At 46.8% G+C, this 11,571-nt stretch overlaps 1 protein-coding gene across 1 annotated transcript; it reads left to right on the top strand.

Moving 5' to 3' along the window:
• The first annotated feature begins 1,258 nt into the window (after positions 1-1,258).
• Got2 (glutamic-oxaloacetic transaminase 2) lies at positions 1,259-6,213 on the top strand. The gene is made up of 3 exons (XM_059262715.1): positions 1,259-1,457; positions 3,940-4,090; positions 5,122-6,213. Exons 1-3 carry the CDS (start codon positions 1,381-1,383, stop codon positions 5,242-5,244), a joined length of 351 nt encoding a protein of 116 aa, XP_059118698.1. The 5' UTR covers positions 1,259-1,380; the 3' UTR covers positions 5,245-6,213.
• Positions 6,214-11,571: the final 5,358 nt, after the last annotated feature.

Genomic DNA, 11,571 nt, shown 5'->3' with positions numbered 1-11,571 from the left:
CCAGGTATATTCTGATGAGCTCAAAGGAGAGCTTGGGGAGAATGCCCCAAAGCAGAAAATTTAGAGGGACAAGGTAGTCCCTGAATGGGGAGGTGTGTATGTGCTCACACACATGTGTGTGCATATTTGTGTGTTGGTTATATGTAGTCTTCCTAAGACAGAAAAAAGTACTGTCGATTTTCTTAGCCATATCTTCAGTCTCCTTAAATTCCTATAGCAAAAAGAAAGAACAACTGAATCTTTCTGTATGCAAAGTAACTGATACAGGAGCCAAGAGGATAAATACATTAAAAAGATATCCTGGGGGGCTGGAGAGATGGCTCAGTGGTTAAGAACACTGGCTGCTCTTCCAGAGGTCCTGAGTGCAATTCCCAGCAACCACATGGTGGTTCACAACCATCTATAATAAGACCTGATGCCCTCTTGTGGAATGCAGGGATACATGCAGGCAGAACACTGTATACATAATAAATAAATAAACATTTAAAAAAAAAGAGACATCCTGGACCAGCAGTGTGGCTCAGTAGGTGAAGGGGCTTGCCACCAAGTCTGACTGGAGTTCAACCCACATGGCTGGAGGAGAGAACTGACTCCACACATTGTCCTCTGACCTTCACATGTGCACAGTCGTGCACCACTCCAACCCCAGAAATAGTTAAAAAAAAAAAAGATAATGTCAGGCGTGATGGCTTACACCTTTAATCCAGTACTTGGGAGGCAGAGGCAGGAGGATATCCGTGAGTTCGAGGCCAGCCTGATCTATAGAGCCAGTTCCAGGACAGCGAGGGCTACACAGAGAAACCTTGGTCACAAGAAAAAAAAAATTTTTTTTTTTTTGAGAAGATATTTTCTGTTGACTTCAGTTCACAACTCACCATTCTGAACAGTAAAGACTATTTATAATAAGGAACTAGCTGGGCAGCAGTGGCACACACCCTTAATCCCAGCACTCGGGAGGCAGAGGCTGGCGGATCTCTGTGAGTTTGAGGCCAGCCTGGTCTACAGAGCGAGATCCAGGACAGGCACCAAAACTACACGGAGAAACCCTGTCTCGAAAATCAAAAAAAAACAATAAGGAAGTATTAGGCCAGATGTGGTAGCTCATAGCTGTAATTCCATCACTCTGGAGGCTGAGACAGGAGAATCGCCTATCTCCAAACCTGGGGTATAAAGTGATACTCTGTCTCAAACATACATTACTGTTGTGGTTCTTCTGACAGAACAGACACCATGTAGCAAATTTTATCACTGCTTGTTTTGCGCTAGAAGACGGTATCCACTGTCTTTTCAGGTGAGCGTGTGGGAGCCTTCACTGTGATCTGCAAAGACGCCGATGAAGCCAAAAGGGTGGAGTCGCAGCTGAAGATCCTGATCCGTCCCATGTATTCCAACCCACCTCTCAATGGCGCCAGGATCGCAGCGACCATCCTGACCTCCCCAGACTTGAGAAAGCAATGGTAATGATTCCTTGCTGTTCCATGCCGTACCTTACAGTTCCACGTGTGGAAGATGAAGAGGAGGTGTGCATTTTGTTGGCACAACTAAGCTTGGTATTTCCCCATAAATTCAGAAATGGCAGCCTCTTTTATTCTATAATCTCTGCATTTAGTAAAATCTGCCTTCCCCTAAAATTGAGTTCAGCTGAAGTACCTGGCATAGGAAACTTCCTCCAGAAGATACTTCTGTTTGTGGTGCTGGAGGTCAGACCAGGGTGTCGTGCCTGTGGACAAGCACCCCGCTGTGCTATGTCCCTGGCCCTGTGCTTTTTTCTCACTGGCTAACACTGAATCAGTGTTTCTGCATACTTTGGGTTTTTATTATCTATACTCAGTCTGAATACCCATTCTCTAATGTTAATCTCTTTTTTTTTTTTTTTTGGTTTTTCGAGACAGGGTCTCTCTGTGTAGCTTTGCGCCTTTCCTGGGACTCACTTGGTAGCCCAGGCTGGCCTCGAACTCACAGAGATCCGCCTGGCTCTGCCTCCCGAGTGCTGGGATTAAAGGCGTGCGCCACCACCGCCCGGCTAATGTTAATCTCTTAAAAATAATTTTTAAAAGATTTATTTTCTTTGGACTGGAAACATGGCTTAGCAGTTAAGAGCACTTAATTGCTCTTACAGAGGGCCTAGGTTCAATTCCCAGCACCCATGTAGTAATTCAAAACCATTCATAACTCCAGTCCCAGGAAAGACCAACCTTGGCTACAAAGTGAATTTGAGGCTATCCTGGACTACATGCAGCCCCACCTCAAAAGCAAAAATCAAAGAAAGTAGTGTTCAGGGAGCTAGAGAAGATGGCCTGTCAGGAAGGAAGCACTGGTTGATGGGAGAAGTCAGAACTTGATTTTCTGTTGAGAGGGACATAGCAGAGTTTTGCTAAGTGAGCAGTGCATGTTGGGTACACAGGTCACATGCTAAGTCCCTGGAGGACCCAGATCTTAAGAGTGAATAAAATTGGGTGGCTCTTACTGCCAAAAATTAAAAACTCTGATCTCATTCAAAAGCCAGGAGCAGCTCTGCTCTGGCCAGGACCAACCTGTGGTGTGGTGAAGTCAGGACTGACCTGTGGTGTGGTGAAGTCAGGACTGACCTGTGGTGTGGTGAAGTCAGGACTGACCTGTGGTGTGGTGAAGTCAGGACTGACCTGTGGTGTGGTGAAGTCAGGACTGACCTGTGGTGTGGTGAAGTCAGGACTGACCTGTGGTGTGGTGAAGCCAAATGCCAGCTGCTTCCTTGTGCTTTTTTATTTATTTCCCTTCGAAATAAAGTTTCACACTGAGCCTAGGCTGGTCTCAAACACAGCAACCCACCTGCCTCTTGGGTGCTGGGATTGTAGGCATTCATCACCATTCCCAGCTCAGTGGCTCAAATAAAAATACTAGTCAGGCAGTGGTGTACACACCTTTAATCCCAGTACTTGGGAGGCAGAGACAGGCAGATCTCTCTGAGTTCAAGGACAGCCAAGGCTACACGCAGAAAAACCCTGTCTCGAAAAACAAACAAATTATTTAGTCTTTAGTTGGCAGTTGTGGGCTCTGATGTAGCCATGCATGATGTTGTCGTGGAGAGATTGTCAATGAAAATGAACATAACACCAGAGAGGTGACGTTATTATGGTCCAGTTGGTAAAAGCCAACAAAAGAAGTCCCCTGCAGGGCCATGGGAATGGCCTGTAGCTGGCGGTTCTGAGAAGTGGGAAGACTTGGGAATCAAGCAATCGAGGCTGTCTGCACACAGGACTGTCTTCTCCAGTCCCCAGCGAGAATAGCCCTCTCTCGTGCTGCCTTGTGCCACCGTTGGCTTTTTACAAGTTTGGCCTTTAACCTCCATTGTCACCTTTTAAGGGCTGTGACCACATCTCAGTCCTCAGCACTCACTGTATGGCATAGACCATGTAGACTTACAGTTTGTTGTCTCTTTATTATGAAGACAAGAATGTTCCAAGTTTAAAATAGTGTCATGTTAGCTGGCCTGTGGTGGTGCACGCCTTTAATCCCAGCACTCGGGAGGCAGATCTCTGATTTCAAGGCCAGCCTGGTCTACAGAATGAGTTTCACAACAGGCTTCAAAGCTACAGAGAAACCCTGTCTCAAAAAAAAAACATTGGCTTCTGTGTCAGAGGACCTGGGTTCAATTTGCAGCATCTAAAAGGTGGCTCACAACCCCCTATAACTCTTGCTCCAGGAGATTCAACACTCTCTTCTGGCCTCCAGTGGCGCCAATCACGCATGTGATATATATACTGCAGGCACAATACCCTTACACTTAATTTTTCTAAAATTGCCAAGCAAAGTACTTACAGTAAAAAACACTTCAAATGTTTGTCCCCAGCCACTGACTGTGTGACCTGGTTAAGGACTAGGGATTAAAGCATTCAGAAGATGAACTCAAGTGAAATAGAATGCTTGGCCAGAGCAAGACGCCTGTCTGTTTCCTAACAGGTTGCAAGAAGTGAAAGGCATGGCCGACCGCATCATTAGCATGAGGACCCAGTTGGTCTCCAACCTGAAGAAAGAGGGCTCGTCCCACAACTGGCAGCACATCACCGACCAGATTGGCATGTTTTGTTTCACTGGCCTGAAGCCTGAGCAGGTGAGCGGGCTGTTTCTCACAGCCAACCCGTAGACAGTAGACCTGTCCATTAAAGGCAAGCCAGAATCTGTCAGTGGTCACCTGCGAAATCATTTCCTTAATTAGAGCCCATTTAGGTACAGGTGGCCCGTGGTGGTCCTGGGTTTGGTGCCGCTGTGTTGTGAGATGGGGGTTCATTAGTGTCGCCCAGGCTGGTCACTCAGGCTCCAGCATCCCCACCTCACCCCGTACCTGGACTGCAGTCCTTGTCACTGATGAGGGCTGTGTGCCACCTCCCCACCCACACCTCCCCCAGTGTGTTCTCTCCACTGTTACTTGTTTTTCTCTCTGAGTCTCCCATGATGCTGCAGTCTTCTGAAGTACATACCTGGGGAAGGGGGGGCGGGGAGTTGTTTGTTTTTTTTATTTTTTGGTTTTTAGTTTTGTTGTTTTTCTAGTTTGTTGGGGTAGAGGGGACTTTTGTGGGGGTTTTGTGTTTTGTTTTTTTGTGGTGCTAGGGAACAAACCCAGGGCTTCGCATGTGGTATGTGATAGCTTGTTTGCTGTGTTTATGCTGACTGCTGGTACATGAAAAGGAAAAGGGAAGTAGCTTACCATAACTGAATCCTAAGGCTGCTTAGTTTGGGATTTTATTCTTACCTGTTTATGCCTTGGAAATCAATCTTACTTTAACATATTTATTTTTCTTGTCTGTACAAATGCACACACCATGGCATGCGTGTAGGTCAGAAGAGAGCCTTCAGGAGTCAGTCGGTTCTCTCCTTCTACCACATAAGTCCTGGGGATGAACTCGGTCGTCAGGCTTGACAGCAAGCACCTTACCTGCTAAGCCTTCTCACAGGCCCCATCATTCTACTTTAAAATATGTTTTTATTCTTCTTTTACTCTATCTAAACACACCAAATTCTGTTTCAAGTGAGAAAGTTAAGGTTTTGTTATTTTTTTTTTTTTAACAAGTTGGCTATTGTGTGCCCTGTCAGGGCTGGAAAAGTTTCCCCGCCCGGAATTGTCAGTGTCTCTTCCCTCTACAGGTGGAGCGGCTGACCAAGGAGTTCTCAGTCTACATGACGAAGGATGGCCGCATCTCCGTGGCAGGGGTCACCTCTGGCAACGTGGGCTACCTTGCCCATGCCATTCACCAGGTCACCAAGTAGTGACCAGGGTGCAGAGGAGCAGAGACCACCTTCCCTTCAGCCTTTGGTCTCGTGAGAGTCACGTGCAGGATGGGGGGGGGGGTGGTGGTGAGTAGATCATGTTTTCAACCACAGTGCATAACGAATGTGTTCCTCGGAAAAGAGGTCGGGCAGAGGCTTCCACGGCTGGTGTCTGCAGCTTCGTCGGCTCTAAACCAAACTCCCTCATCCTTTTGTCTCCAACTTTTCTGAAAGAGTTTACACATGCAAAAACATCGCAGCACCAAAAACCTGTCAGCCATGGCTTTACTGAAGCATCAGTTGGTGCCGGGGGTTCCCCCGGGGACCCACCTGAGACCGCCATATTAGAGGTTATGAGAGGAAAACACCTAGTTCTGATGTTAGCAGATGTCCGTGTGTGTGTGTGTGTGTGTGTGTGTGTGTGTGTGTGTGTGTGTGTGTGTGTGTGTGCTGTCCCAGTGTGGAGTGACTGTGTCAGCAGATCCCATTACAGAAATCATGCTTTACCAAAACCACCAAGTCTTGTCGCCCGTTCGGCGAGGACAGTAAATGTTGTCTCGTCAGCCTGTCTCTTATCATTGCGCTTCTCTGGCGTCTCGTCCCGTTCTGCTTGACTGACCATTAACCTCATCCTGCCAGGATTTCTGTAAGAATGGCTCATGCCAGCCCTCCTTTCTCAGCAAAGGACAGTGGGGAGTGGGAACCTGCACTTTTTCAGTCCCCGTCAATGATTGGCTCCTACTGGATGGGGCCTCTGCCCAGCTGGACCTCTTCCTGCATCCTGGCTGCACAGCCTGTCTCCTCACATGAGTCAGACAGTGCAGGGTAGGATCAGGAGATATTCTGGGGTTTGTGTGCTGCCAGCCCGGCTCAGACTCCGCCCTTTGGAAAGCTAACCACCATCTGCTCGAATCCTGTAGACTGGCTGCCGCCTGGTTTCTCTGTTACAATAAAGTTGCTGTAGACCCAGCCACTGTCCACTCTTCTACTTAATGGGGGAAGGGGGAGGGAGGGGTGGATGTACATTCTAAAGTCTGGAGTCACGTCCAGCTGACGGAAGCCAAAAGATGGATCAGCTTTCCAGTCCCAACTAGAAATGCATCTGGCTCTTCATCCTGTCTTTCAGCCGGTCTGGTCCAAAGGTGTTGACCAGATGGGTGTAATTCCTCAGACCTCAGGAGATGAGAGGGTAGAGTGTAACAAAGGAAAAAATACTGACATTCCTCACAAAACTGGAAAAAATTAACCAAATTTACATTGAAACACTAAAGACCACAGATACCAAATCCTTAGCAAAAAACAGCTACCAGCTGTATCAATACTGATCTCAGACTATGCTACATGGTATGCTATAGCAACAAGGACAGCACCATGTGGACACAAGGACAGGCCAAGGGAACGAACAGAGGATCAGAAATCAGTCCACACAGCTATAGACACATCTAGTGGGTTTTTTGGGGGGGAGGGAGTTCAAGACAGGGTTTCTCTGTGTAGCCCTGGCTGTCCTGGAACTCCCTCTGTAGATCAGGCTGGCCTCAAACTCAGAGATCTGCCTGCCACTACCTCTGGAGAGCTGGGATTAAGGGTTTGTGCCGCAACTGCCTGGCTTAAACATCCAGTTTTTAACAAAGATATGGAAACCTACACTGCCTGGCAGGATGGAATGATGAAATAAGGACAGAGAGAGGGTACAAGTGTTCACAGCACTTGTTGCTCTTGCCGAGGACCCAGGGTGGGTTCCCAGCACCCACAGGGCGGCTCACAACCGTCTGTAACTCCAGTTCCAGGGTATCCGGTATACTCTTCTGGCAAGGGCCCTAGGAACACACTTAATTCACATTACATACAACACACATAAATCTGGAAAAGAGAATGAAATGAAATCTGCATCTCCTCTGCCTAAAAAATCATAAACTTGGCACAGTGGCACACAGCTTTAGTCCCAGCACTCAGGAAGCAGACTATCTGAGTTCAAGGCCAGCCATGGCTACACAGTGAGATGTCCTCTCACACAGATACCCTCAATATGTAGTAAACCGAAGACATTAAACTGCCAGAGGAAAGCATAGGGAAACATTTGTGATATAGGTATGGGCAAGAACTTTCTGAAAACTCAAATCCTCATTGTGATGCCATTTGGAGATGTATAGAACCCTCTAATGGTGTCAGGGACCTCATAAGAAGAGGCTGGAGTCAGTTCCCTCTGCTCTCTACATAGGATACAGAATGGAGCAGAGCAGGAGGCCCACACCAGAAGCTTCCCTGCTGGCACCCAATCCCAGACTTCTCAGCTCCTAGAGCAGCAAGTGCTCTTAACCTATGAATGTCTCTCCAGAACCAGACTCGAGTCATGGGATAAATCTTTCTAGAACAAATACACTCGACTTACCGCTTCCATTGTTTAACCTACCCAGCTCAGCATCCAGGTACAGAAACCGAAAGGAGAACGTGTGATTTCAATAACAGGGTCTCACTATGTAGCTCTGGCTGCCCTGGGACTCTGTGTAGACCAGGCTGGCCTCAAATTGTCAGAGATGGGCCTGCTTCCCAAGTGCTAGGATTAAAGGTTTAGGACACCATGTCCTACTCTAACCTTTTTAAAGTGAAAAGCCTTTAGGAATAGAGAACAAAGGTCCAGGGAGGGGGTTCAGTCACTAAGCACTTGTGTGAGCATGAGGACCTGAGTCTGAATCCCCAGAACCCATGAGAAAGTAGAGACAGGCAGGTCCTTGGAGCTCTCTGGCCAGCCAATCTACTCCAAACGACCAGCTTCCAGTTCAATTACAGGCAGAAAACAATGAAGGAAGACACCCAGTGTCCTCTAGCCTCCACATTCTGCCCATAGGCACATGCACCCACATACATGTGCACACACCCATATATCACACACAACACAGGCATACCTAAGGAAATAGGGGGTGGATTTGAGATTCTAGGAGGCGTCTGGTGGGAGGGAGGGAGGTGTTAAATGAAAAGAAGACTACTCCAGCCAGGGAAGCAGGTAGGCTAACTGCAAATCTTCACCTCTCCCTCCCCTCCTCCAAATCCAATCCCCCAGTCTCATCCCCATCTCTGTAGTCCTGGTTCAGCCTCCCCCCACCCCACTCCCCTCTCCAGTGGATCACACAGATCTTCCCCTCCTAACCTCCATTCTCCCCCCCACCTGACTTAACTGCTTTATCCCAGCCCCCAACTCCAACAGCACTCCTCGAGAACCCACAGGCCACTCTGATCAGGGAAGCAAGGGGGCTAACCCTCAGTCTTCACTCTCCCTCTCCTCCAAATCCAGTCCCCCAGCCTTACCTCCAGTTCTGTAGCAGAACACCTGCTGCGGCCTTCCTCCTCCCTGACCCCCACCTCCAGCAGATCACACAGATCTTTCCTCCCCTCTCTAAACTTTACACATTGCTTTGTCCCAGCCCCTAACTCCAAGAGGCATTCCCTGGGAACCTGCAGGCCACTCTGGCCAGGAGGAGAGCAGGCAGGCTAACTGCCGATCTTCACCTCTCCCTCCATTCTTCCAAGTCCCATGTTACGTGGAGCCCACCAGAGATGACCGCTCAGATACAGTTTACAGCCAATTGAAAGTCTTTATTACAGCCGGCTAGAACTACACTCAGGTACTCAGGACCCAAGAGTAGTTTCGAGCATTTAGAGCAAGGGGCTTTTAGAGGCAAAAAACCACATCCTGGCATCTCATTCAGCAGCTAAAGAGGGAGGTTTTAGGAAGCAAGCAGGTTACTAGAAGTTGAGGTAAGTTAGCTGGAGCATCTTGACCTCGGGTTCCTAGAATAGAGTTGGGTAATTTTCCACGGGATTCTCCATCAAGGAGATCAAATTCCACTTAAACCTAAAATGGCCTCAGCAAGAATACAAGATGGAGGAACCTCTGTGTTGTCTAGCTCTGTCACACCAATCCACCAGTCTCATCCCCAGCTCTGTAGCAGACCATCAACTTTGGCCTCTCCTGGCTCTCTGCCTAGGGGACTAAGCAGATCCTGATGAACACTCCGCTTTCCTCCCTCCTGTGCCCCACCCCCAGCAGCCCCTCCTCCATGCCAGGTGTTCTATGTTGTATGAGATGATCAAAGAAGGAGGTCACTCCAAGATGAAGTTTAGGCCCGTGTGGCAGCAGGAACATGAAACCTCTGATGGACTGAACTCCAAACAGCCATCCAAAGGCATGTTTATTGATGGTTACACAAAGTTGTTTTTTTGGATAAACAAGTTCATCATACCAAAGTCCTTGATCTATATGTTTTTCTGAAGAAAAGCATCACACACACACACCCCACACTTTAGTCTTTATTGTCTACTGTTTGCAGTACCCAATAATTCAAGAGCTCCAGGTGGACCAGGAACATCTTGTGACAAAGTCATGCAAAGGTTGTAAATCTGCTTCAGAAAAACAACTCTAAAAAGGACAGAAAACAATCACTGTTTGAATGAAAGAAAACAATCTTTCCACCAAGATTTCTTCAATGTCAAAGTACTCCGAAAACAAGTTTTCATTGTGATGTTTACTTTAGAAACGAAAACAACTATTCTGTTCTAATGTCTGCCCTTGATACAGTAACTCTTCTAGACTCCTACAACACCTTTTAACCCATCCCAACCCCTAAGTGTCAGCACCCAATACCTAGGAACACTTTTTACCTGGAACCCCCCAGTAGCCCTACCCGTCAGGATCCCAGAAGAAATTCCTACCCGGCAGCACACAGCCACCACACTCTCCTAAGAACCAGAAAGTGCAACAGAAACCAAGAAACAAAACACCACCCAAAAAGGACAAGGCCAGATATCAGCACCTAGAATTACAATTCTCCCAAACACAGATGCCTAGATGCCAACATAAAAACACAATAACAGCCAGGACAGTATGTCTCCACTAGTGCCCAGTAACCCTACCGCAGCAGGCACTGAGTGTTCCAACATAGCCGAAGCACAAGAAAAAGATCTTAAAACAGCCTCTATTGGCCAGGCAGTGGTAGTGCACGCATTTAATCCCAGCACTCTGAAGCCAATCTAGTCTACAGAGTGAGTTCCAGGACAGCTAGGGCTATTACACAGAGAAACCCTGTCTCAACAAAACAAAACAAAACAAAACAAAACAAAACAAAAAGCCTTTATAAATATAATAGAGGTCCTTAAAGGGAAAATGAATAAAATCCCTTAAAGAAATCTATGAAATCAGAAAGCAGAGGCAGGCGGATCTCTGAGTTCAAGGCCAACCTAGTTTGCAGAGTGAGTTCCAGGACAGCAAGGACTACACAGAGAAACCCTGTCTCAAAAAACAAAACACACACACACACACACACACACACACACACACACACACACACACACACAGAGAGAGAGAGAGAGAGAGAGAGAGAGGAAAGGAAATGAATAAAACAGTTTAAGACCTGAAAGTGGAAATAGAACCAACAACAAAAAGACCTCAAACTGAGGGAAAACAGGAAATGGAAAATGTAGGAACTCAGACAGGAACCTCAGAGGCAAGCCTCACCCACAGAATACAAGAGATGAAAGAGGGGACTCCAGCACTGAAGACACTTTTTAAATCTGAAAAACCCTGGCACAGAACATCAGCAAATCTGGGACACTATGAAAAGACAAAATCTATGAGGAATAAAGGAAGGAAAGAAATGGAATCCACGTCAAAGGCACAGAAAATATTTTCAGCAAAATCACAGAAGAAAATTTCCCTAACTTAAAGGAGATGCCTAGCAAGGTATAAGAAGTATATAGAGGGGCCTGGAGAGATGGCTCAGTGGTTAAGAGCTGCTCTTCCAGAGGTCCTGAGTTCAATTCCCAGCAACCACATGGTGGCTCACAACCATCCATAATGAGATCTGGTGCCCTCTTCTGGCCTGCAGTCATACATGCTGTATACATAATAAATAAATAAATTTTTTAAAAAAAGTATATAGAACACCAAAGACCAAATAGACTAGACCAGTCTATTATTATTATGTGCTCTTGGCACATAATAATCAAAACACTAAACGTACAGAACAACAAAAAATTATTAAAAGCTGCAAGGAGAAAAGAGCAAGAAACATATAAAGGTAGACCTATTACAATAACACCTGAGATCTGGTGCCCTCTTCTGGCCTGCAGTCATACATGCTGTATACATAGTAAAAGGTAGACCTATTACAATAACACCTGACTTCTCCACGGAGATTCTAAAAGCCAGAAAGGCCTGGACAGATGTTGTTTTGCCTAAATCTCAATCATTTGATTTTGCCAATAAAGACTTGGGAGCCAGATGCTGGGGTGAAAGGCTGCTAGCTCAGAGAGGCAGAGAAAACACCCAGCTGA

The sequence above is a fragment of the Peromyscus eremicus genome, chromosome 5 (genome assembly GCF_949786415.1).
Source record: "Peromyscus eremicus chromosome 5, PerEre_H2_v1, whole genome shotgun sequence".
Classification (NCBI taxonomy): Eukaryota; Metazoa; Chordata; class Mammalia; order Rodentia; family Cricetidae; genus Peromyscus; species Peromyscus eremicus.
The sequence above is the reverse complement of the archived record's forward strand: the minus strand, read 5'-3'. Positions and strand labels throughout refer to the sequence as shown.